Source organism: Amblyomma maculatum, chromosome 3, assembly GCF_055883805.1.
Source record: "Amblyomma maculatum isolate TAMU_Amacu chromosome 3, ASM5588380v1, whole genome shotgun sequence".
In the NCBI taxonomy this organism is placed as follows: Eukaryota; Metazoa; Arthropoda; class Arachnida; order Ixodida; family Ixodidae; genus Amblyomma; species Amblyomma maculatum.
Window position 1 is genome coordinate 128,548,535 of NC_139346.1, and position 26,858 is coordinate 128,575,392.

Below are 26,858 nucleotides of genomic sequence, written 5' to 3' on the forward strand. Positions count from 1 at the left end.
TGAATATTCGTCATAGTTCTGAGGAAGTAGCGACAATGATGAAAAATGAATACATTCTAAAAGTAACTTTTTTAATCAATTTACCATATTGCAGTTCGCCTTCATTAGATCACAAACTGACTAAAAAGCTTTATCCAGAGATAAGGGAGGGGTATGCAGGTAGGGTCCCTAGAGTCAGCGGCTTTCGCGGCAATCCGTGCAGGCCTCACAAAGTCCCTTGTGACCTAGATTCCGGAGTTGCATTGGGCAGTCTCGCAGCCCTCAATATTTTACGTTGTGTTTGGGTCATCAGGTGGATTGTTTGGGCAGCTTTATATCATTTGGTGTTGGCCAGCAGGCCTTCGCTCAGCGACATTTGCATTTGGAGTCACAGGACTCAGGGTATATTGTGTTAACGGATGGTGACTTGTGTGCGCAGTACCTGTCTGTAGGCGTCGCTATCTAACTTCCTCCGTTTTGGGCGTATCCTTGTGCGACATAGTCTGCAGCGTTCGAGCCTCTCCGCTACGTCCGTCAGGGGGCCAGGGTAGGGTAGCGGGAGAGAGGAAAGAAATAAATTGTTGCTTAAAATTCCTCTATCGTACTTTAACAAAGAAATACTATGATCTGCCACCAAGTCTTGTTAGTGCTGTACTGATTGTTCTTCATTTTATTATGATCTCACGTTTCTTCCTGAGAACAATGGTGTTCAGGGTTAAAAAGATGTAAGGTACCAAGGATGCTATCCGCTCATATATATATATATATATATATATATATATATATATATATATATATATATATATATATATATATATATATATATATATATAATGCAAAATGAAAGATTAGTATTAGAGAATAAAAACCGTTAATAAGGCTGCACGATGCAGAATTAACGCATTAATTTGAGGGATAGCATAGATTACTGCTCGTCTCAGCAACATATATCAAACGCTTAAAAATTGAGATGGCAGCCAGTAAGAATGAAGGGATGGTAGCATATACTGTAAAAAAGGAGCCATGCAATATGCTAGCAGGGATAATGTAGCAGGGATAAATACCTAAACAAATTATATTACATGTACCCCAGAACATGCCGCGCTTCTTTAAGGCCCACTGGCAAATATCATGTATAATAAACTTTCGAACGTGCCACATAAATATCTGACTTCTGCTTCTAACTTTCACAGACTGCAGATGGTGTATGTTAAAAGGTTGCGTGTCCTCGATTTATCAATAACGACCTGGAATGAACATAAGTCGTCGGTCTGTTCGGTCGTCTCTATTTCTCGGTATTCTAAAGTTCAACCGTTTTTTTCTTTTTTGCGCACAAAATGCGCTTGCAACCTCTTCATTCCCACATCTTCTGTACCAATAAGTTCACTGTTGCAAGTCGGCCCAGGGCTCAACTGCCTCCGCCCTCGCCCCCCCCCCCCCCCATCTTGTTGTTTATTTGCTTTGCTTATTGCTTGCCGAGAATAACGTTTTATTCAAAAATGCTTAGCGGATCATTGTGTTTTCATTTTTGATCAACACATATAGATGTAAAAACGCACGAAATAGACCTTGAAAAGAAAACGGCAACAAGCAAAATACAATGCACATATTCGTCATGCCGAAAAAAATTCTATGCTGTGTCACTTCGCTCTGGCACACAGTCCTGGTCACGCCGCCCATTTGAAAACCGAGCGCTTTATTATTGCGTTGAACTGACACAAAACTTTCTGGCTTCGTTTATAGTCTTTCAAACGTCGTGTAAGGGTTCATTTTCAGGATCTCCGTTCTGGCCGTAGTAAGGAGGTGTCACCTTGAGGATGAAAATTAAATACTGCAGTTTTCCATCTATTTAAAAGCGCCGTTCCGCTGTTAATCTTTCAACCCTCCCATAATGGTTTCAATTTGCTCTGTTTGATCTGCATATAAAACAATTATTATACGTATATACTCTGTTAAAACAATGTACGTATAATGTTTTTGCCCTCTTTTTAAATATCTGCAGTTCATTGCTGTATATATGTTCTGATTCTGCACCACAATTTCATGACTATAGTGAGATAATCATGCTTACAATATGCAAGGATTATCCAAATTACTCATTTTTTGCTGCACTCAATGCGATACCGTAGAACCTCTAGACAAACTAAAATGCGGATAAATCCCTTTATGGGTTATCACCACTCAGACAGGAGAGAAACAAAATGATACGTACGCTTCGAATGAGGTTCGAGAGCATACCGGCCACAACGAATCGTTTTCCACTGCGTGACAGCATTCGGCAATCAACGTACTGTCGTTTTCTTTACTGCATGGAGAATAACACAACTCACTCGATTCATGCCATACTCAACCAGGCTGCATCCGGCTAGCCCGCTATACACACTGTCGCACCTGTATCCTGCCATCGTTCTTCGCTCCCAAAAATTTCGCGAGGCGCATGATTGCGTCAACTGGTGGTAGCCGGTAAGGACGTCCATCTCTCTCAGTATACAGTGTGTCCAAGCTCAGATAAGGCAAATGTTAAATATACAACGTTTGCGGTAGACCGGAGAAACCACTTGTATCAGCTGCGAGCCATCTGGCACACCACGGAATTTTTTTGCTTTGTAATGAACTAATTATTACCTAAGACAATTTTTCTAATTTACTAAAAATTTCCTTCGGACAATAAGGATTTGCAACTTTGGAGAGTACCTTCTAAAGCCCTCATCCTATATATTTCAGGTAAAGAAAACCTCACGCGTAATATTTTTTCAAGCTCTAAAGAAATCCCGCGAGACAAAAAATATCACGTGACTGGCACATCTGTGCACCACGATTATGCTGCTCTCAGTCTAGATTTTAGCGAACATATTCAATTTTGGCCTTGTTTCCATGACCCCGTTGCAGCTGCAGGCCGATATGACTGTGACGGCTTTTTTGTCCACATCAGGAAGTCGGCGCACGTGACGGGGCAAATCAGCAAGCACATGACGCTGGCTGCAACCCTCGCCAAAATATCAACCTGCCACTAGGTCTGGTCTGTCGAGTCATGACCGCTGCTGATGTCGTTCACTCAAGCGACGATTAAGAGCACCGCAAACAAGGCGCATAAATGCGTTAGTTACTTGACATAATTGCATTTTTGTCTAATAGAAATACTTAATAAATTAGAAACATTATTTTATTCAAAAATAAGTTTTTTCAAATTTAAAAATTGCCTGCTGTGCTCCAGATGGCTGGCATCTGTAATACGAGAGGTTTCTCTGGCCTACCTCAAATGTTCTATGTTTTAACCCTTGGCTTAATAAACTTGGACACCCGGTATATCTCCCGCACAAACCACTCCGTCGTCTCAACGGACAGTGTTAAACGGAGGAACTTTGAGTGTCGATTCATCACGCTGCCCATCCACAGTTTATGCAGCGTTACTGACACATCACGATCGCATGGAACGCGAGAGCCCTTGAGGTAGTTTGAAATCTTATTTTTATGAAGTGAGCAAACTATACCTTTTAGCATCCTCTGAAGTATATGCCAAGAAGTAGGCGCCTTTACAAAACACACATCACTGCTGAATAGCAGATTGTTGCTCACCCAAACGGCAGCTCACTAAGCATGGTACTACAAAGGTCCTCTCAGCACAAAGCCGCGTTTAAACACGTAAGTCATGCATGAGGGTAAAACAATAAACAATTTTCTACCTTTTGAACATATGTCAACTCCATCCGCTGTATTCCATTGAAAAAGTTTTCAATGAAGGTATGTCAGATTTACAGGAAGTAAGGTCTCAGTAAATGAACGGAATGACACACATGAAAGATACTGACATGAAAACAATGACCCTGCTCACAGACGGCAACCTCACTAAGCCTGCTCAAAGCGTTAGTGGAGGTTTTCGTCCGTGAGCAAGGCACACGAGCGGAATAGCCAAATGGGCGCCGATTTCTTGGTTAAAGGGGTCCTGTATCATAATTTGAGCACATTGCGTTTCTGCTTTGTTGCCACTGTTGAGTTATGGCGATAGTATTACGACTAGCCGTAACACGCATATTTCAGTCTTTAATATATTAGTTTTGCACGAGAACCAAAATTACGGTAGTGATGGTGTCGGCGCAATGTGGTGGTTCTTTGCAGCGAATATGACGTCAACTGGCGACTCTGGGGCCTTTGTGTAAATAAAAAATGGACATTAATGTGTGTCCCTTGGTAAAAAATGTGGCGTCGAGTTGTATTTTATGTTCAGTCCGCGAATCCAACATGATTGCTTTAAGCAAACGCACTGCAAAGCAATTGACACAAAAAGCACCAATAGAGGCGCTGATTATTGCTGCGTATCAAAGATTTCTCGACCAATACAGAAAAGGTTAAGTAGAAAACAATGACCTCGTCAGTCTCTACTCGCTATTATAGGATGCTACGCGATACAGATAAAAAGGCAGTCAAGGAGCGGACTCACAAGAAAGGCACAAAGGTTTGTTGTATATGGTGACAAAGGGAACGTCGTCTTCGCTTGCCTGCTCCTGGTCTCTTTGTGCCTCTTTCTACGAGACGCAATGAAAGAGATCTTGTCAACTTGAGCAAAACTGTGTTACAGCGATCGGGAAACCATAAGAAGCCATGTTCCGCGACGTTGTAGTGACGTGCTCATGTGGACTCTTTCGACTGGTTCCGAACATGTCGTCGTTAGGTGAGTGAAACAGGAAAGCGAAAGGCCTGGAAAGTTTACTTGAGGACAATTTTCGTGTGCTTCTATTTTGACAATTCTTGCCGTAATAACTCGAATTCTAGTGAACTCATTCCTGTAATAATTCTTCTTGATACGGTATCTGTGTGGCGTTAAAAATAATTATCTAAAGCGTAGAACATTATAATTCAGTGCCCCTTAAGGCACCAATACAAGATGTTGTTCTTTTCATAAAGAAGAGACAACTTTGAAAGGATTTGGCAGAGAAACATCTGCTTAAGATCAGGTACAGCAATATACAAGAACAAGATAAATTATTCAGACTTAATTGCTACCGCTTAGAGCGCCCCATCGAGGCCTGAAACGTTGTTAGCATCATCTTGATTTTGTATCAGCTTATCGCTTCTGTTTCCCAGAACATGCTGCGTTAGCGCTGTAGGAAAAAACTTCTCACCATCCCTCTGGCTAGTGCAGCTTCTCGGGTGAGAAAGCCTGGCACTGGTTGATAGGCGAATTTTGTGAACTGAAGAGATGCTACAACATGGCTGAGATGGAATCTGCTCAGCATCTGCTCAGCAAGGAGATAGCGGTCGAACCCTTTCAGAACCTTTATTTCCAAGTCGGGCATGATGCTTGTAGGAAACGTGCAATATTTCCTACGGTTCATTTAAAGTGAGGCTTCGTAGCTGTATCCTGTTGTCTTTCATTAGCACGACTCTCTGGTTTTCTGTGTGCGTGATATAACAGTGGTAAAACTTACGAGGATTATTCTTGGAACGAGGGGAAAATGTTGAGGTACTTAACCAAGTACGTACGCAAACGTGTATCTACAAGGGGAACCGCAAACGAGAAGTAACTGGCGCTGTCACGGCATGCCTTTAAATGCGGAGCTCATGCGTTTGCATATTTTACCGCAACAAGTTTAATGACCCCAAGAAGAGCCGGTGTCAGTTTCGCCGAAGTTGTCATTGCGAGCCAAACATTACGAGCATCATGACTCTAGCGGACGGTAGCTGAGCTACCTGACGTTGCTTTGCATTCACTCGCTGTCATTGGGAGTAAGGTTTTGCGATGTCGTGAGCCTACGTGAAATAGAACGGTTTTCTCAGAGTATCACTCAGGACTTCTCTATTGAGTTTGGATTGTGAGGGGGAATAAAGCCTTCCAAGACCTTTCTATTTCGATTCACACATCTTGCCTTAGGCCGACAAAATATATACAAGGCTGATAGCTTTTCAGATTATGTATCTATAATGGTATCATAAATAATAGGTGTGACAGAATACGGGCAGGAATTAGGGGATTAGTGATGCGAAACATAATTCCTAAGGGAAGCCGTAGACAGGAGTTGCTAACGACGTCGCGTCGCGCCTTTCACGTGGGACCTTCAGCAAACCATTTAATTTATTTATCTTCGGTCAAAACCAACACATTGCGAACTTTGGCAAACGTAAGCAGATACATCTCAGTACCCATTCTTTGCAAGCCTCATCAGCTATCAGACGAGGCCTGAGAACCACTTCGAAGTTCCCCACAATGATAAAGGTCAGCGCCTGCGAACTTTAGCCATTTGGTGTTCTAACTGATGTCCCCCCAAACACTACGTGTGTACCCCAGTGATCTAGCTAGACCGAATTAAATTGCTCAAGGAATAACTAGCAGCTAAGAGCTCACAAATGTTTCCGTAATATGCGAACCTCCTTCTCCACGGTCACCAAATAAAAAAACCCTTATTCCGCATTTTGAGTAGCATGCGGCTGCCAGTTGCTATCCTGTTATAACTGAGCCATAGGGGCTTTAGATATAAAATTAAGAAAAAAAAATGCGATAGCAAGTAACGCGATAAAACGGATGATTTAAGCGAAATACATTTGGCTACCGTTTGATTGAGAATAAGTTCTTTATTGGGGGCTACGTAAGGCAGTCCAATATCTTCGGACTCTTCATTAGTTATGATCAAAATTAGAACGATAACATAACTCGTCTTATATGAGGCTTCTTCTGCACTTGTGTTGAAAAGAGCAACTTGGCTGGCCTTAATAGATGCTGTGTGAACCCCTAATGCGCGATGTAAAGTCTACGTCACCCTTGTGTAGAACGCTCGATAGGCGCATTTCCCTGCATACAATTGATACCGCGTCGCAGTTTCTACTTTTTACAAGCAATTCTTGTACGAACGTAGATCCACACAAACCTGTGAAGAAGATGAGCATGAGCATTTTGTCCCCAAATCGTGAGCTGATTTTTAATTTCAGTTGTTATTGCGGGATAAGCACTGCCCGAGTGCCCTACACAATGGTGACGCCGACTGTAGGTATGTGTTTGTATGCTACAGCCTCCGGTTTATTGTGCGGTCCTAATATAACGCAACAAGCTGTGGAAGAAAATGTACTTTCAACAAGTATCCCCCAATTCTTGTTGCATAACCATAACGAACGATACCTTTCAAAGTTTTCAATCGATCTGCGTTTATGCCTTTCCGTCCGGAATACAACGTGCGAGTTCAGATGTTCACAGCATAAGCAGCATTCAATACTTCATCAAGGCAGATGCTAGGCTAAGCAAGACAAGCTTATGGAATTTACTATATAATTGATACCGGCGACGACAATTCACACCTCGTAGAGCACAAATACAGATAAAGTATGCGTATCCTCAGTGAGTGCATCCTGCCCCTTATTCAAGTGACAGGCACGCTTGTTTGAAGTGAACGAAATCAAATCCTCAAATAGAGTTACTGCAACCCTAAAGAGAATAATGGAATATCGTAGGAAGCATCAATAGCACTTCACATGTCACTTCATGTATCCCTCAAGGATAGAATCTATAAAATCTCCTTGGCAAGATCTGACTTCTGATCATCGCTAAATGGCGGCGAGGATGACTCTTTGTTAGCGAGCCTAATATTTTCGTTATAACATGCTGGGGCTGTGTTTCACCCTATGACTTAAACACACAAAAGGGAGAGGAAGGGGGGCAAATATTTTTGCCGCTCATGCGAATAATTAGGTGCACTCCTATTCAGAAGTTGGAGCGCGCTTCACAAATGTGATTCGTAATGATGTTCAGTAACTAAATTCTTAGAATCCTGCGGAAATATATCGCATCTTTCAATGGCTTTTAGATATGTACCTGTCCAAGTTAAAAAAACTTCACCTGGAAGGAGAGAATTATTTCATTACCATAACTTCTAACCTTGCTGGAGTAGACACCATGGGTTCCTGCCTATTTAAAAGCCATTCATGTTCCTGTGCAATATCTGCCTCAACAAACATTAATACACATTGAATAATGTGCCAATAGTCATGTCAATTCTGTCATGTCAGTGAAATATGGGTCATTGTAAGTCTGTCGACTATATAAACAAGGTTCGTAGCCGGTCAACGTCCTCCAGGGGGTTTTCTTTAAGCAAATCTGTGAGAGCAGTTGAGCAGGCTTATATGCCGCAGTTTATTGTTCGATCCTCATTTTTATAAACACAAAACGTTGTAACATTGAAATGTCCCAATTTGTTAGAAGGATCTTAACCAATCGAGTAAAGAAAACTTTTTTTATCTCGTTGTATTGAAACTGCATAAACAAAGATACCGCGCCACATCTAATTCTCAATCGTAATGTCAATACATATGATACGCTACTCACGATCAACAAAATTGGAAGGTCTGACAGGCGCAGTAATATTGCAATGTTATCAGGTACCCATTCGATACCAATTCGAATGGCTGACGGAATATTTAAAGTCTGGCGTAGATAGATCAAAAGCAGGTTCCGTTCCTTAAGCATTTGCTTGTTTAGTTTCTTAAACTGCGCCTACATTCAAGCTACATCATTCATATAGGGTCATTCCAAGTGAAACGTCCCAGGCCCTAAAAGCAGTCATCACCGATTCTCTGAAACACAAATGGGGTAATTCTCGATCCTGTGCATACAGTTTAGGTAAAGTAATTTGGAGGAGCAAAATCATTGTTTTCACGTAAGCAACTTTTGAAGTTTCCTAAAACGCGCAGAAGCTACTTGCAGCAAATATTTTTACATCAGATGGAAAAGATAATACAATAGTAAATTCTATTTTATATCATCGCATATGTAGTGTTCTTCAATGTAGCTTAACTGCCACATATAAGGCTTTTCTTCGTTTTCTTGGTTCAATAAAGAAGGAAAAAAGTGTTCATTTTCAGTAATTTTTATCTCGAAATGCACGTTTCAGTCATAATAAATTTTACATCGTTCACCATTTCCTAAAGGTAATCTTAAAAAGAATTTAAGCTTTCTTTAAGAAATACTTTTGCAACATCAGTCCCAAAATTGGTAAAAAGCGATACTTTTCCTAACTAAAAATTAAATTGAACGTAAGGGCCCTCAAGGTATATATACGTGGCATAGTGCATTAAACACACAAGCATCTCAGCTTACAATAACAACGTTTTGCTCGAGCAAATTTTGTCCGACGCGAAAAATTAATTAAGTTCACAATTATGTCACTGCTCCGCAATGCCGAACTGTGTTTCACTCCATAATACCTACGCATCACAGCTCAATTTCGAAGTGCATATGAACTCTCGATCTGATATATGTGGTTGGATGACATTTTCTGAGCGAAAACCTGGCCGTAAAATCACCATCTGCGCTATTGCTGTGTTTTAAACACTGCAATAGCATTTTAACAATATACGTTTGATGTAAGAAAGCAAACCGTGAACAATTTCGGGTCTTCGTCTAGACGGGAGAATTATCAGACACTAGATATATTCTCCACGGCGGTGATTAGTGGTTTCGTGCATGAAACAGCTGACTTGTTACGTACGAGTAACGCAAGAGCCTGATTCTCGCCACTAGACGCCCAACCGTAGCATATTCTTCTAAAAGCGAATTATGCTAAAGTCATGCTTCATCAGTGCGCAGCGTCAGCATTACTCTGTCACGCATATCCTCACTCTAAGCGCTTGCCAGCTTGAAGCAGTTTTCGCAAGTAATAACGAAAGGAAAAATTCGAATGTTGAGCACATGTGGGGCTGTGAAAAAAGACAGAAAAGACGAATCTTGACGAATGTTATTGTTTACCCTCTTTCATACCTGTCCGTGGGCTCGCTCAAGCCATCACTGCACTGTGGTCTAAGATATGATGAAAACAAAATTATCACATAATACTTCTGCCTCAGCAAAGTTGACTAATTGTCACACATTAGGCATCACATCGATGCTTTCTTCGCATGCCTTACTGCGCAGAGGCCAAAAATGAGTTTAAAAGTTTGGAAAGTCCTTCGTTCAAGATGGAGTTTTATTGGAATCAACTGATTGAGAATGTGTTAGCTTGATAAAGAGCTGAAGTAACTATGCGTCCAAAGAAACGATCGGCGCCGCACATATGTTATGCCGCGATAGCACAGTGCTGAAGGTCCAACCAGTGACATCGGTTGTGAAATTCAAAAGTATATTTTTCGACAAAGACAAGATGTGCTCAGGCAAAAAATTATGGATTGCAGGTTAAGAAGTGTATGTGCTTAATGAGCTATCTCACAGATTTTTATTCTGCGGGCGTTTATGTTTGTTTAGGTCTCAATCTAACAAAATCATCACTTTGTGAACTCTGGGATTGATTTTCCTAAAACGTTCTTTTGGCAGAAAGCTTAAATCATTTTTGGCATAATGTTTCCTGACTGGTGAACGGTGAAAATATTTATTGTGATTGAACCGTGGTGACGTTTATGAGAAAGAAAAAGAAACGCCCAGTTTTTTGCTTCTTTACTGAACCGAGAAAATGCAGAAAAAGCTTATACGGGGGCACTAATTAAGGTAAATGAAAGGAAACTCATTTGCGATAATATAAAATAGAATCTTTTATTTTGTCTGCTTTCGAATCAGATTTATAAACATTTCATTGCAATTCCATCTTCATGAAAACATTGAAAGGGGCTTGCGTGAAAACAAATGGGGAAACATTGTTTTGCACAAACATAATTTGGCAAAGCAATATTCAAGCAATCGGCAATTACACCAGTGTTTTTTTTTCCGAGGAAACCAGCGATGGTCGCTTTAAGGCCTGGGACGTTTCGCGTGCACTCTATAAGCACCTATAATGGTACTGTCGCCATTGGTGATGTGACCGTCTAAATTTTGAAGAAAGTGACTTCCAAACCTGCGATCTTCCAATTTTGTTTTTGTACTTTATCTCTCCATTCCCTAAAAGGAAGACCGCCTGGAATTTTTTTTTTTTCAATTGTCGTTGAGTGCTTTTCGGAAGTCATCCTTGTTTTTTAGTCCACACCTGATATCTTTCTCACATCTCCGGTGGTACCTTGCTATGGAGACACTCGTACATTCAGATTATAAGAAGGTCCACATTCATTAGGCCTAGACACTAATATTATTCACAGCTCGAAGTCGGTGAACTACACCTTGCAGACGCTGGTGTTTAAATCTGACGTGACACACTATACCAACGTGACGAATCACCCAAAGGGCTACCTGGACATGCATAAACTGAGGCTTTGGCCTACTATTCCCGCTCATTATACGATATTTCCACGAACGAATAGCTCTGTGGCGCCAACTGTGCTTCTTAATTAGTTAGGCCGGAATATGGATTCTTCGGTTTACCAGATTCACAATGTTGTGTCTTCATATCTTGTATTTAAGAACAATATTCTTTTAGATCTCATCGTCGCCGACCATCAGGTCCCGTGAACCGAAATATGGCAACCAATACCTGGCAGCGATTTGCCTCCATCCAAGCACTGATTTCCCTTCGTCCGGATCTCGAAATAGGAACATACGGTCACCGAACGAGATTTAACAAGACGAATTCTCCTTTCTCTAAAGCTTCTGTGCATTCTCCAAGAGATAGCGCCATGTTGCCACACCCTGGATCACGGAGAACGCCGCCCGACGCTAGCAGTTCAGGGAGGAGCAGTTAGAAACGCTTTCAATCATTTTTTATCAAGGCTCCCACTGTGCTGTAACCTCAACCTATGGCGTTTTCTCATTTGTACGTTGATATATACTCGCTCGAGGAGCACTTTTTTAAGCCATGTCTCTTCGTTGTAGCATACCCTTTCGCACCCTTCTGCATTCCAATTCCCTCAGTGTCACAACTCTTTAAGCTGAGCAATTGAACCTGATGAAAGTTGAGGTAGGAAGAGTGTTGAGAAAAGCGATCGCGAGGCTTCACCGCAGAATATGGTTCACCCCAGTCCGAGAAATTGATTTGCCCGCAATCATTCCATGTTTATGTATACACGTCATCAGAGTCTGTTTTAGTCGATCTTGTATCGTATGAGTTCAACCCCGCTCGGTGGTACTAACCTCGAGGCCAGCATTGCGCAATGTACTAATGTTCGACAGAAATTGAGAAAGAATGAAGAACACGCTACGGCAACGGGCCTTCTGTGCGCAAGATGCATGCTGCCAGATGTCGTGTCCAGCTGGTTTATCTGGCCATCATAAGGTATCCATGTATAGGAGTGGCCTTACATGGCAACAAGGACGGTGTAATGCTTTCTGTAGAATAATGCGTTGCTGACTAACGTGTGCGAGAAAGGACGCCAAACAATCATGGTGGTTGTACCTTCGTATCTCCCCAACAGGTGCATGCAATTAAGTCGCGCTTGCATGACATTCTGCCATCGTTCATATGGTCCCTCTCATTTGCGCACTATTGTGGCGAAGAACGGTTTGATGTGATGACGCATCATCGCTAGCGACAACTAGGAAAAAGTGTCTGACCATGTGAAAAGGTCCAAAACCAGATAAGCGCATAGGCATCCCTCATGACGCCAGAAATGTGGTGACTCATTCTTATTAATGTTAGAGAGCTGGGGTATATTATTGAGGCGCTTCCAAATAATCGCGCACATTTATTTTATATTGCGGGGAACTATTTAATAATTTAATAATGCGCAACCATTATATCTCATATTAACATAAAATACGTGGTGGTAGCACTAAAATACATACCATAGGAATCACAAGCATTCTTCTGGGAGGTGTTAGCATGTTGGTCAAATCACCGGGTTATGATTCATCGCCACTACGTGAGTCGTAGCGACATCACATACCATGGACGAATGTGCAGAAGCTGCACTCTTGGACAATATATTTGATAGTTGAATCAAACCCACCAAGACCAATGGCTTCCGAGTAAGACACTGCAGTTCTATGCATACGCACACAGTCTTGGTCAAAAGTCCTGAAGCCAAAGAAGCTTCGTCTCAGCCGAAAAATGAAGCCGTCACGGCGTCATCAAAGGGTCGTGAAATGTTATGAGACAGTTTCTTTATGTGATAGAAAATCATTTACTAGCATTTTATTTGCCTTTGGAATTTATTAATGGGGGAATGGCTTCATTTTGCGGATTAGTCGAAAATTATTTGGATTCAGGACTTTGGCCAAGACTGTACGTACGGCTCGGTTAAAGTAGGCTTTTGCATTTTTGCCGCTCCTGGCAACATGGGCAACACGTCATTGCTGTCTTCACCTGCCCATCGACGTTTGCGACAACTGTAACTTCACATACTCGATTTTAAATCTCACTTATTTGTTTAGCCACCCCTCATGTAATAACAAAATCAACAAAATTAACAAATTAACAAACAGGTAACAAAATCAAATGACATGAAATTGACAGCATGCACTCTTCTGGACGAGCATACCTGTCGTAGGTAGTACACCTTAAATTACAGCTACGACAGATTCGCCTATACAATCTTGACGTGTAACGTTTCACAGGGGCGCACGAATCCGTGCCCGCCCAAGTCACCTGTCAATGTGGATTGTATAGGTGAGATTCGAATAGAAGTCACTGGAAAGTTTGGGTTTCGAGTCTAACAGTGGGCCCGTAGGTCAAGCAGGCCGCTTCGTAAGGCTCTATTGAAGCACGGCTTTTTGTCTATGTCACTTCTTCAAGCTTGCGCTGCATACATCACGGCTTTCGCTCTAGCACGCGCCTGGCAAAGTGTGATTATTAGGTACGCGGCAATAAATAAGTGTTCGGCTGCGTCATAATTTAACACGCTCGATATTAACGCAGCATAATGTTTAGAATATATTAAATTAATGTATAGTAATGACTCATAGTCCTTGTCCAAAGTATCATAGCTCAGAACTTCATTCATGATGCAACAGGACATAACGCAATACTTCCATATTCAGAAATATAAACGTTCCTCGTTCACATCCAGAATAAATTTGTACTGAGACTACTCAAGTGTGCTGCGATCGTCAGATATGTTTGTCCTAGTCTTCGTCGCGTTTCACGGTATTATTTTAGTCTACCTTTAAGGTGCAGAGTCTGGCCATAATTTTTGTGGTTCATCATTCTCGTAGCAGTTAGCTGCTATGCTGCTGTGCGGCTGCTCTACCTTTAACGGCACCTTCCTCCCCTGCGCGCACACGCACACTAACTGACAAACAGACAGAGGTACACACACTAGCCGTAAAATTTGCCCTTGAAATGGATATATTGGCTTCGCTCGCTGGATTGTATAGTGAGTTTCCAGGGAATCGGCCAGCTTTTCGATCCACAGCACAACCTCATTTTTCATGTTACTGGCAACCAGCAGATATGCCTATATACCCTAAATGATTACGGGGTCATTATTGATAACTGAAAAAAAAATGGAAGCATCTTGAGGTAAGATCCATACATTTATTTTTTTCGAGCATAAATCTTATTTCACGTCCTGTCAGAATATATCGTGCCTTCAAACTCTCTACTTAAAACCTGAGCTTGTCGAGAATTACTGTACAGAGCTATTATCGTCGTTATATACTTCTCGGAAACGTAAAAAATATTCGCAGAAATTTCTCCTTAACTTTTAAATCAAACTGCCTAAATTTATCTGTCAGGATCAAGTAAGTGCCGGTTCACAGATTTTATCAGTGTGGATAATATCAAGAACTACTGAGCTGCAGGGCGCAACCACCGGATGGGTATTATGACGAGGAAACCGTACATGCACAACACAAATATACGGAAAAACTACTGGTTAATTTCTGACAGCGCTTTATTTATTTCAAGTTCTTTCTGCACTACTTTCACTGCAAGTTTCCAGCTGGCAATATCAGGTAACCAATAGAAACCCGAACAAGCATCAGTCCCACTGAACGTGTATGTGCCAGTCACAAGCGGCACCCACCAATGTACGAAGCACCATGTGTATGCTCACCTATATGAATGGCGTCCTCTGGGGAACCTACGGACAGCGCAGCGAAAGTGGACGCCTGTTACACAGACGCCGGAGGCCGTCACGTATGCCTGTTGTGTTGAGTTCAGACGTTTCCAGTTCTGACGCGACATACACGTACGCTGCCCTGCTGAGCTAGCAGCGTCAATGAGTACATCTGCTCCCGCTCCTCTGGGCCCGCGTTTTCAAGATGTCCGATACAAACGTCGGGCAGCACTTTTTAATGTCAAGCGCAGGTGTTCGGGCTAACAGGGCCGCAAGGGAAGGGGCGACGCGCTAGCTCCTCACGCTCCCCTCAATTTAAAGGCATATGTTTTAGAAAAAATTATTCTGGATCGCCACGAGCCACTTAGAGTGAAAGATTTAACACGATCCCACGACAGACTCGTCAGGACAAAACGAATAACACGATGATGCACTAATCACGTGTGCCTGCTATCTTCATTTTTTGTTAACGAGGGCTCCCGGAGGTTAAATTCGCCACAGTGTGCTCTCCTTAGTGTGCGGTTTGCTCATTACACTGATAGTGATTCTCTTGCCGCTAGCGAACTATCAGTAGATACCTCGGAATGACATTCGGCTATTGCTACGCCAAATATCTGGTTTCCCGGGCACGAACGGGCTATTATTGGATTGGTTACCCGCTGCGTATGCCGTGTTGTTCAGCTTATGCATATATTTTTGTTTGCCCGCTACAGCTGTCCTAGTAGTTAGTCTGCCCTAGAAATTTGATTTCACCAAAACAAAGATATCGCACATAACGGAAGAAATCATTGCGCCTCGCAGCGCCGCGCAGGCTGCTCAATGCAGAATATTATTCTTCTCGGATGCTGCAAATAACTTAACGACCATTTACGAAAAACGACCACTATACTTATCTACTGAACAATTAGGCAGAATCTGTTCTTGTGTAAATCCTGAAAGAGCTGTATTTGAGAAGTATGTGTTAATGTTGAATATATATAATGAGTACCAAATAAGGATTTATGTTGGCTCTATAAAATGAGTAATGTGGAAGGAAGTTATGCTTGCCAATATGAAATGAGAAAAAGACAAAAAAATTCAAACACACCAATCCTTCATTTTCTGATTTCTAGATTTATTCATGGGAACCAAATTCCTGTTATTCTATAAACAATGAAACAAGAATACGCAGCGCCCCTTGTAAATTGCGCCCAAAAATTTAATTGGTATCACACGGTTTTCACACAATGTTACAAAAGGAAAACGGCAAATGCTCTAAAAGGCCATCTCCATGCTCGCTAAAGGTGAAGCAAGCACGGTGTACTTCTTGAAGCAATTGTTATTCAGAAAGAAAGAGAAATTAGTTAAGGATATCATTGTACCACATTAAAAAAATAGAGGCTAACATTCTATAAACATCCAATCGTTGGGGCTGAGAAATACAAAGTTTAGATATCAATCTGCTATATATGCACACGCAATGGCTATACTCTCGTCAGTTACTAATTAAAAGCTTTTACAATTCTCCCTGCACTTCAAAGTTGTTCCTGTCTTGCAACTCCAGCAAGAAGATCCGACCTGTGTGCAATAAACATCAGTTACATTAACGCCCACTGCCCTTTGTTTCTTGCGCTGTTTCGTATGATTTGCATCAGTGATTCCTTTGCATATTTTACAAATAATAAAAGCTTCTTGTGTAACGCTAATAGGCGCTCGCTCGTCCTGCACTTTTGTAGCCAGAGCTCTCACTGCTTTGGTTTAAGGAAACGGACAAGCATTTTTCTGTGGAAGCTGCATAACCCGCCGTAGAGCTTTCATGAGTTATAGCAGTTTAAAATTAGGTTACAAGAGCTTTGAATAAAAGAAATGCAACTTTCGAAAAAAATTACAACGTGTTACATTTCGATGACTGAAAATGCCGTTAGTGTGAATAAAATCATCCTTATCCTGCACCAGACTTAATACATGAATCTAAAATGTCAATTAAGTCAATTATTAGGTCAATAAGAATACATACAACTCTACATATGCTAAACACGTAACTCATCTTTAAGCCGTAAGCTACGCGAATAACGTTTCTATGTTCCCAAGAGCAGGTTATGGGACTTTGAAAAACTTTTCGCTCCTAACTTGTCGACGCGGTCCTAGGTTGACTTTATAAGCAAGATTATCTTATGTATTGAAACATTATACCAAATCCGTCGATACGTTCATAACAGTGTCTTACAGTATCCCCCCACAAATTTCGTTTTGTGACAGTTGGAGATTGCCGATATGAGCGAAGGACAAATTTCAAAGAGGAACTGTTTTCTTATGCATGAAAAGGTTGGACTACTCAATAAATTCATAACAGTATTTCACAATAATCTACAGTTCCGCCGTAAATACATGCGTGGTCGAAGAAAGCTAGACTTCAGTACTTGAGTAGCACTTATCGGAATTAAATGCACTATTGTTGTTCTCAGGCCGCTAGGGTGTCGTCTCCTAAGGGTGCTTTCTCTTGTTTCACGCCACCGTCGGCAGCAGCCATGCTACCTGCTTTGGTAACCACCTGTTAGCCCTGCCTGCAGCTGTCGGTTTGGCTGCGCACCTGCCTAGGTTGACAGATGGCAAAGTGAAAAGAAGCAGATTTCCTTCCTAGCTTATGTGGGTGATGAGGAGGAAAAACAAAGTAAAATAAGGCCGAGGTAGAACGGTTGGGAGGCCTTGTGGCTTAAGCTTTGGCCTGGGCTGCAGGAGCTGCTTGATTCGAAGCGAAGCGTCTCACACGAAAAAAGTCAGCTCCGAACCCTACACCCCATCTCCCGCATAAAGAGACGGTACCTGCTATCGTTGTGACGTCGGAGCGCAATTTGAACTTCGTGCGCTCTAATCAGTGTGTCTGAGTACATAGACAATGTCGATCAACTGTCGCAGTTGAGAGTTCTTTCGTAAGTTCGCTTCCGAGTGTCACTGCAGACTTGTGAAATCCTTGATTCACTTTTGCTGTCTGATTCGACGAGAAAAAAAAAGCATACTTCTGAAACTTTTTCAATTTAAAATACAGCTGGGGATCAAATAATAGCCTTACAGTTTCGAAACTGACCTCACAAATAAATGCATTAAATAAGTTTCTGAGCCACTCTCCCGAAGCCCTTCTCGAACACATAAAAGACACTCAGCGCTTTTAAATCTCGCCTAAGATTATTTTCCTACAGTGAAGAATTTGTCACCTTCTTTCACTTTAGCTACTTCTGAAAGGTTTCTTTTGCTATTTTGATTGGATATTTTCTCTCGGCAAAAAATTTGTGCAAACCTAATAGGCCATAAGCTGCCCAAACGGCTATGCCCTGCATTTCTACTTCAGACGCTGTATTATCGAAGCTATAAAAAAATATGAATCAGAATAGATATTTTATCGCATAGTTATCACGCATATCTTCGAGAGAGCTGTAAACTGAGGGTAGATGGATTTTATCTCCTGTTGTCATGCCTTGTCAATGCCCCCACCCATATAATTGTACTTGACGTTTTAAAAGCATCCACATGTTTTCCTTAACATATAAGAGTGAATACATTTTTTTGCATTCGAGTCCCTGAAATGTCCTGGAAAGATCAGTTTGAATTTATTGCATTATATATTATCGTCAAATCTTTCTCGGTGCATGAGGATGAAAGGAAATCTGAAGATATGCGAAACACTTCATTTCAGAATCTTCACTAAAAAATACAGCCCGAAATGATGACAGGTTTGCATCGAGCTATAAACGTCACCAAACACATGTTATCCTCACATATTGTGAACGTTTTTAATAAATGCTGTCTTTACATCTGCACAGCACTCAATCTGTAAATCGTGTTCAAGTGCTATTCGGGTCGTCATCTTTACGAATTATATATGCATGTTCATTAGGGGTCTGCGTTTTGACTAGAATCACATTTCTTGTTATAATAAAAGTATTTGACAGGGCAAACAGCGTACTGCTTGTTCACGTGTTAATCGTTCAAACCTTTGGCATGTATTGAATAAAAGCATCAACTCTTTTTCCACGTCTCGTGAGCAAGAGGCTCATTTGTTGAGCTCTGATGATCCTAACTCGCTCTAACGCCAGTTTATATCCGTGTCCCACAAAGGTCGCTGATTCAACAGTTCGTGCTTTAAATGATAGTTTGCCCTCGCTTGTGTCTTTCATAATTGGTGTACTTGTAGTTAAGTATTATATTATGGCATAGCATTACACTTTTATACTAGTATTGAATTATGACATAACAGTATTATAATATATATAGGTATTATACTAAGACATTACAAATCGGTATGATGTACTGTTTGCACTGAATATAATGACTTTAATAAGTAGATATGTAAAAGTCACTTATAACTGAAGGCAGACAAAAGTGAATTATATATGCAAAACGTAAAATTTTACATTCGCTTGTTTTAGTCAAGTGACCAGCCAAATGCATGGGTAAGTACAAAAGCAAAGACTTCGATAAAAGCATACAATGTGGGCCAGTGTGCACCTGAAGAATCGAATATCCATTTTTAAATTTTCTTATATATCTTATAACCTGTATCAGTCATCACGGGTTCTAGGATATTTATTGCTTATTTAGGCAGTACGGACACGAGTCGGACATGACTGAACGATTAACTGAACTGAGGCAGTACGGAATGCTTAATGCGAAAATATTTACTCACTCGCTTCAGAATTTCAACACCGCATGACAATGTTAAAAACCAAGAGAATAAATCATTACTAGCAGTAAGCGAAAACCTATGACCTGTTATGAAACACACGAGCTCGGTACGTGAGCTTACGCCAGTAGAGGGAAGTGAAGCCATGTATTTGATATCTTCCCTGCCGCATAATTTTGCTACAGTATCCACTGGTACAGAGGCAGTAGGAGTGGTCTCATACTTCTATTTGCCGCCGATAGGTTCCCGGCGCTTTTGCTGCCTCAATTCTAGGAATTATAGTTTTTCTGGTAAGGTTTTTATAGACTGAAATTTACGCAGCTTACACGTATATGCAGTATGTACTATAATACAGCGGCAGACTTTTGACCGAAGGCTGTTGACTGAAGTCGGAAACCCGTGATGCAAGTATTCAAGTTAAGCGGAAATAGGGCTCACAGTACAAAGAAAAAGTGTGATGTCAGTCAAATTCCCTATCAAACAGAGGTTTTCACACCGGGCGTACAGGGTGATGCCTTTAGCAGTTGCTTCGTTCGACAGCCTGTCACTGACACCGGCAGGGCCCCGACGAAGAAGAAATAAACTCCATCCTCACACATTCGGTTTTTCTGAATGTACTTTGCTTCCATACTCAGAACACGCTAGAGTTTATTAGAGTGCAGAAGATTTACTGCGAGATGGTAGAGCCTAGGTCTAAACAGGCGGCCGGCTGCCATCCGGTCTGAGTACTTAGTTTCAAAGGTGAAAGGGCAAGAATGACTGTGCTTCAGATTTAACGCTGAGTGCCGCTGTACATTTAAGCCTGTAATATATACACTGGTGGCATATCAAGGCATGTTTTTAGCCCAACGGCGAGATACTATTTCCTTCTGGTCATATATCAGCCGTCGAAATACCACTGCATGAAATAAATAAATTGGCTTGGTTTGGTTTGATTTGGCTTTTCGAGTTGAATGTCCCAAAACGACTCAGGCTAGACAGACACCGTAGTCGAGAACGCCGGAACTTTCGACCACTTGGGGTTCGTTCACGTGCACTGGCATCGCAAAATAAACAAATTTTATGCAAAGGGAGACTGTTGTGAGGTTGCGCAAAGAACACGATTACTCTTACACGATTACGAGTCAGGTGACCGGATTTTATTAAGTATACTACGACAGTAGGGTTACCTTAGCAGCGTACGATGAATAATAACTTTCAGTATAAGTGGTCTGTGATTTATATTTGACGCCCGTGTACTCATGAAAAAGTGATGACCGCATGTTCCTAAAGTATCTGGAGTCTATCGCATATGATCAGTGGGAATTCCGCGACGTAATGCCGGCCGTTTATTTACCTAGAGGCGTAATACCTTCCCACATCATGCATTAACTTTGCTCAGAAGTCAGGAGCTCCAAACTGTCCATTGGCCTACTGGCTGTTACTCCAGTTGTGCTTAATGATGATGCTCTTCTCGCTAGACATAAATCTACCTCCGGTTTTCACTACGTTTCGCTTCTCTTCCCTGTGGCTCTCTTGGTGACGACGCTGTTCACATAACGACATCCAATAATCTCCTGCACTGGGAAGCTCTTTCGTAGCACAATGCCTTACTCAAAACAGCTGTTTTGTACCGCGACCGAACTCAACTGATTCCTCAGTATTGTTTGTTGCTGCTTGTTTTAAACATAAAGCTTCATTAGCTTTTTTAAGGCGATAGCCTCTAATGGCTCATGCTGTCGTGGACAAAGTGTGTCCCGCTTTGAGGTGTTCTGATTGGCCGAGGTGGGATGCGCCCCTGCTATCTTCAATGCCTCACTTGATGGTGCGCTCTGTGAAAGGTGGCTGTTGCTGGCCCTACGGGGCTGGGAGTAGTAGATCAACGTCGTTTGTGGCGGGCGCTAGCCTGCCATCGAATTTTGCGGCGGCTGTCGCGTAGCGCTCCTTGGCACGCGTTCAAACATGGGTTTGCAGATGGCGCGAACTCTAAGCAGGAAGAGATTTCTGGAGGAAAGGAGCAGTATCTGTCACACTTTCTCCGACAAGTGTGCGTTCTGATGGCACTCCATCGCTCCTGTCGCGTGGCGGTCCTTGGCGCGCGTTCAAGTGAGGGATTGCAGATGGCAGGAACGCTAGGCAGGAAGAGACCTCAGGCTTTCGCCTTTCACTACTTTAGTCGCTAAAGTCCCTCGTAATGTTTTTTTTTTTTTTTTAAAATATCCGTTTGTATTTTTTGTCCCTAAATTAACATTGTGTAGTGACCAAGAGTAGCGTGCTTGCCTAAATATCCTTTTTTCATAGGTTGTTTCATCTCTCCAGTTCCAAATTATTTTCTTTTAGCGTATGGCTCTATCTTCTGGCTACGTCATGACATTCTACTCAAATCGACTTCAAATGAATAGCGTTAAAGGCTCCTTTAGTAAAAAAATCCGGCGTCGGGGTTGTCAGCGTTTTACGCGAAATATCCCAAGTGTGGTGCCAACAGGTGGTCTCTGGCAGCTGACATGGCGCGTATTGATTGGACGTATGGCCACCGGACGTTACCCTTAGCTGGAGTTGCCAACTGAGACCTCTCCTTTCATATAGAAGTGTGATATCAGAATAAGTGTGCCAAAACCTTTGCATTCTGAGACAGACATTTTCCCCTAGGTCACAGAGGTGCGCATGACCTGTGTTCGCATGTCGGGTGGTAGCATACTCTGCCGATTCATAGCCTTAATAAGTTACCTCCATAATGTTCGCAACCAACAACGCTCGCTTTCTTTGCACTGTACTGGCAGCTCTGCGACAATGACCACAAATGAGAGCCGTCTTTAGAGAATGGAGCAAGTTAAATGAAATTGCGGCATGTTTTCACTGCAGGGCAAAATAACAGTTAAATAGTAATTTACACTATTTTCTCCGTCAGCCTATAAACCACTAGAGTAATCGGAGCCCTGCATACTGTTACTTTTATTTCCGCATCATCGCGCTTTTTTTTAATTTATTTTATTGTTCTTCGCCGAGGAACGAAAACCAAACATAGCTTGCACTATATTGACCATTTCTCGAGACGAACCTGCAGACGCCTAAATAGGCAAGATATACCATCGTCGACACCTCCCCACAACCCGCTGTGAATGTTGAAGACAGTGTTTAGCGTTATATTCACTCAACTCCGCCGTCAGTTTTCAAACAGTTAGGACACATTGTGCGTCTTTTATCTTCATTTTAATGCCGCTTGACGAAGATAGCTTGCGAAATTGACCTCGCGCCAAGAATACAGCTCGGCTAAGCATTGGCAAGACATATCTCGAAAGACGACCTCGCTGCAATGATAAGACGAGAGAAAGAAGCTGTGCTCCCGGTCCAATTTTGTAACGAGCGCGGAGCTTGGCGAACGGGGAGTCGCCGGTTTCACTGGTTCTGAAGAGCAATGAGCGGTGGTGCCGAGGTGAGTGGGGCAATTGTCACTTTCTTTTTACTAAGGAAACCTGTTAATGAGGCAAAAATGACATCTACTAGGTCACTGTTGCAACCTGCCACCTCTAAGAAGGGCCACATCAACACTATTAACCCTTCCCAGATCAACGCGCTTGAACTTACCTCCTAATATTTTTCCAGTGATGCTCACCAAAGGGCCGTTATACTATGCAACAGGTTAATTTCGATTAAGTGCTGAAAATTTTTATTTATAAACGAGAACAATTGTCTTCGCTTTAAATGAATTACTCGTTTCTTTTAGGACAAAGTAGAACCTTCGATTATGAATTGAAAAAGTCAGTGAATTGAGTTTTGATCAGAAATTAACACTATCAGCAACTTGGACATAATTTCGATTGAATACCAAGAGAAAAAGAACGCAACCTGTACTTCCGTGGTCCGTAAATGGTGCGTGTTTTTTTATTTCACTGCATGTTTACAGTGAGTTAGCACTAATAATATTATTTGTTCAATTAAATCTTCAAACAAAATGTGCAAGTGATCACTGCTTGGAATGGTGTACATTCGAATAAATTCGTTGGAGCGATATCTAATGGTAATGTTCTCAGAACATTTGTGTAAGTCAAAGTTATCTCTTAGTTTAGCACTTCATAAGTGTATCTGTACTTAGGGACTTGATAACTTTAGACCAACCGAATGCCAAAATTTTCATAGTGATGATTTGCCACGATGCACATTTATTGGTTTGATTCCGGATCTACGAAGGTTGGTTTGGTTTGTTGGGTTTAACATCCCAAATGAACTCCGGCTATGAGAGACGCCCTAGTGGAGGGCTCCGAAACTTTCGGCCACCTGGGGTTCTTTAACGCGCACTGACATCGCACAGCATATGGGCGCCTTGCTTTTCGCCTCCATCGAAAAGCTGCCGTCGAGGGCGGGATTCGATCCCGCGTCCTTGAGAAAAGTAGTCGAGCGCCGTAACCACTGCGCCACCCCGGCAGGGTGGATCCATGAAGGTAGTATGCTATGAAGGTAGCCGGCATTTTATGATACACTATTGCACACTCGTCCTCCCAAAGAGCTTCGTGCGTGGTTGCACAGATGAGCAGGTAAGCGTGCGGGTAGGCAGGCTCGTTCTCCTACTGGGTTTTCCGACGAAAGCTCGCGCATAAGAAACCGCGGCAAAAAGCACGCACGCATTTACCAATCAATGATGAAAATAATTGCATTGTGCTTGCGAGAGCGACAAGGGTCAAATAGAAAAAACACGACACCTTCGCACATACGCCTAAATGTAAGAAAAGGTAATTACTTTAAACGCGAATAATGAGTATTTTGCCAGACATACGCCACCACGAGCCTTAGCTGAGCAGCCTGCGTTTAACCTACGCTTTTTTTAATTGCTAAGCGAAATGATTTAACCAATAAGTAATGCTCAAGCATGGACAAAATAAATGTTAATTACCCTTGAATATATGACAGGCATAAGATTAAGAAGCCGGAAAGACAGATCAAGTCTGAGAATAAATTCCGGCTGAAAAAATAGTATCGGAACCAGGCTGTGGACATAGCCGGACAATTTCATGTAAAAGCAAAAGAGTAGCGGGCTGGTGTCCAAGTAGTGGAAAGATTATTAGAACCCGGCAGAAAACAAGTGCGCGGATGAGATATGGGTGCTTTCAGGGGCCGCCTGTCGGAGCTGGCGCACAAGGAATCATTTGAAGGTCATAGAAGAGTTGTTTTTCCAACAATTTGAACAAGCTGATGGTCATAAAACACATTGCCATGTTTTATATCCATAAAAATATATAACGATAAATTTTACTGTTCACTCTTATTCAAACCCCAGAGTAATATCATTCCATAACCTGAATAAACTGTGGGGTTAGCGCTGCTATTTTTGCAACGAAATTAATTTTAGTGTATGCTCTATCCGAGCTGATTTCCACCTGTCTCCGCTTAATGTAACCACAAGAGTAAAAACAACGAAGGTCCTCGCTATTTGGAACTAGCTAAAAGCTGTTGTGAGTCGCATGCCCTTGGGCCCATCTGGAAGCTTTTTAGTTTGCTCTCCGAAGTTGATAATTAGGCGGAATAAATACTATATCTTCTTCGACTCCAGGATCAAACTTCTACTAGCAAAGCTGTAAGTAAGCTGTCCAGCCATTTTCTATAAACTTAGTTGCCATTGGACTGCGGCACCTAATATAAAAGGCGATTCCTGAGGACATGATAGAAGCTTTTTTTTATAATGAATCAGTACCAGTGCATAGAAGATATTAATTCTTGTCATGGTAAACATATTGTTAGCGAAATGCTAATTATCACTGCAGAAGGTTGAAAACGTGCCCTTTTCGTTGTATTATTTAAGTGTTATGTACATCACCATAGCCTTTTTATTTGCAGGCGTTTATAGAAAGTCCGAAACAGTGTTGTTTTGTACAAAGTTTTAATTACAGTTTATTTTTATTCATGGAGAAAAGTTCCATTGAAGAACGTGTTTAGAACTTCCAACCTAGAGTTAGTCATTAAGCCGTCGGTTGAAAACATTCAATCAAATCTACTATGGTAGTTTCTCAATATGCGTGCAAATGCTAAGGGTTATGAAATTTCAAAACATATTTTTCATGCTTTATTTAAAATAATGTGTCTCTCGCTACCTGCTCTTGGAGGAAAGGCTTACAGTCGAATGCACAGCATATATTTATATGTGACAGTACAAGTGATAATGTAGAGTGGGTGTTAAAACGACGTTAAAGTATTGCGATGAATAGGTTAGCTTGTTTCATATTCAAATAAGAGGCGCTTATATCTCATGTGCCAAATAAAACAATACAGAGGATATCTGCAGGAAAAAGTATCTTTAAAATATGCCAGTGCGTGTGAGGTGGCAAACATTTTCTTGAACAGATAGGCAATATTATAAGCCCACTACTATTTCTCCATGCGTAAGCAAAGTCCAACGTACACAATTTTCTCGAACGTTTCTAAGCTACGCGATTTGATTCAGATGTTTGAAAATTAGGTTCTCTCGAACAATTGAAATAACCAATTTTGTCAACTTTGTACATTGTAGCAGCAATTCCAGTAGACGCTTGCGAGTCACGAAGGGCACGCGACCGGCTTTGGTATCCGACCCGGGAGCCGCTCTGCTCGAGTGATGTTGCAAAGGCGACTCGCAGGACTCCTTCCCGAATTGGTCTAATTCGGAACCATATTTGTCGAAGAGTTCACCAGCCACGAGAAGCTGGTTGTAAAACTAACTGCATTTCACTTCAGCAGTGCCGCTGATTGGCTACAGGTTTGAAACCAGCAGTCGTAAGGCTGCAATATCGATCAGTGGTCGAAGGCCAAGCACTGTCTCTTTTCGGCCAATGCGACCATTTATGACCGATGTTTCTCTACTAAAATGGCCACACAACCTCTGCGAGTAATATTTGGCGCATGGTTGTCTTAGGTTATTGCGTGCTGTTAACAATTAAATAACATGTTTCTGTCTTCTTTATGTGATTGAAATAGACATAGGGCATTTCGACCAAATACAAGAATAAGTAGGAGTGGTGTCATCTGGAAATGTTGACCATTCGGAGTTCCTTAATTGTGCACTGGTATCGCCTAGTATAAACCGGCTCTTTGCATTCTGCTCGATGCAAAAAGGCCCTTCCTGCCAGGATTCCAGCAGCTTCCTTGGGTTCAGCAGTCAAATGCGAAACATAGAACTGACTGCAGAAACTACATTGTAGTATGCGAAAGCATTGGCGCTACCGCGACGTTGTTGGCTCTTAATCGACAATTAGTCCGTTCTTCTTCTACCTTCGATGCTACTACCCGACCATTCATAATATTTTTGCAGTCAAACGTCGATGTCTCGCGGCATTCAGGGTAGTTTGAAGAAACTTTCTGATTACTAGGATGTATAACATCATCAAATCGCTGAACTCTCTCGTGGCGACTTCAAATACCTTATGACTTCGTAGGCTTATGATTT

General features: G+C 41.8%; 1 protein-coding gene across 6 annotated transcripts in view; it reads left to right on the top strand.

Annotated features, from left to right (window-relative positions):
- Positions 1-22,750: 22,750 nt before the first annotated feature.
- LOC146195992 (monocarboxylate transporter 12-like) overlaps positions 22,751-26,858 on the top strand; it is a 47,260-nt gene continuing 43,152 nt past the window's right edge. For 4 of the 6 annotated variants that reach the window (XM_084597993.1, XM_084597998.1, XM_084597997.1 and 1 more), the window contains exon 1: positions 22,751-22,880. In XM_084597993.1, the coding sequence (XP_084454119.1) occupies positions 22,863-22,880 (18 nt within the window). In that variant the 5' untranslated portion in view covers positions 22,751-22,862. The remainder of the gene's footprint in view (positions 22,881-26,858) is intronic. The other 2 variants (XM_084597994.1, XM_084597995.1) reach the window with 1 other exon arrangement.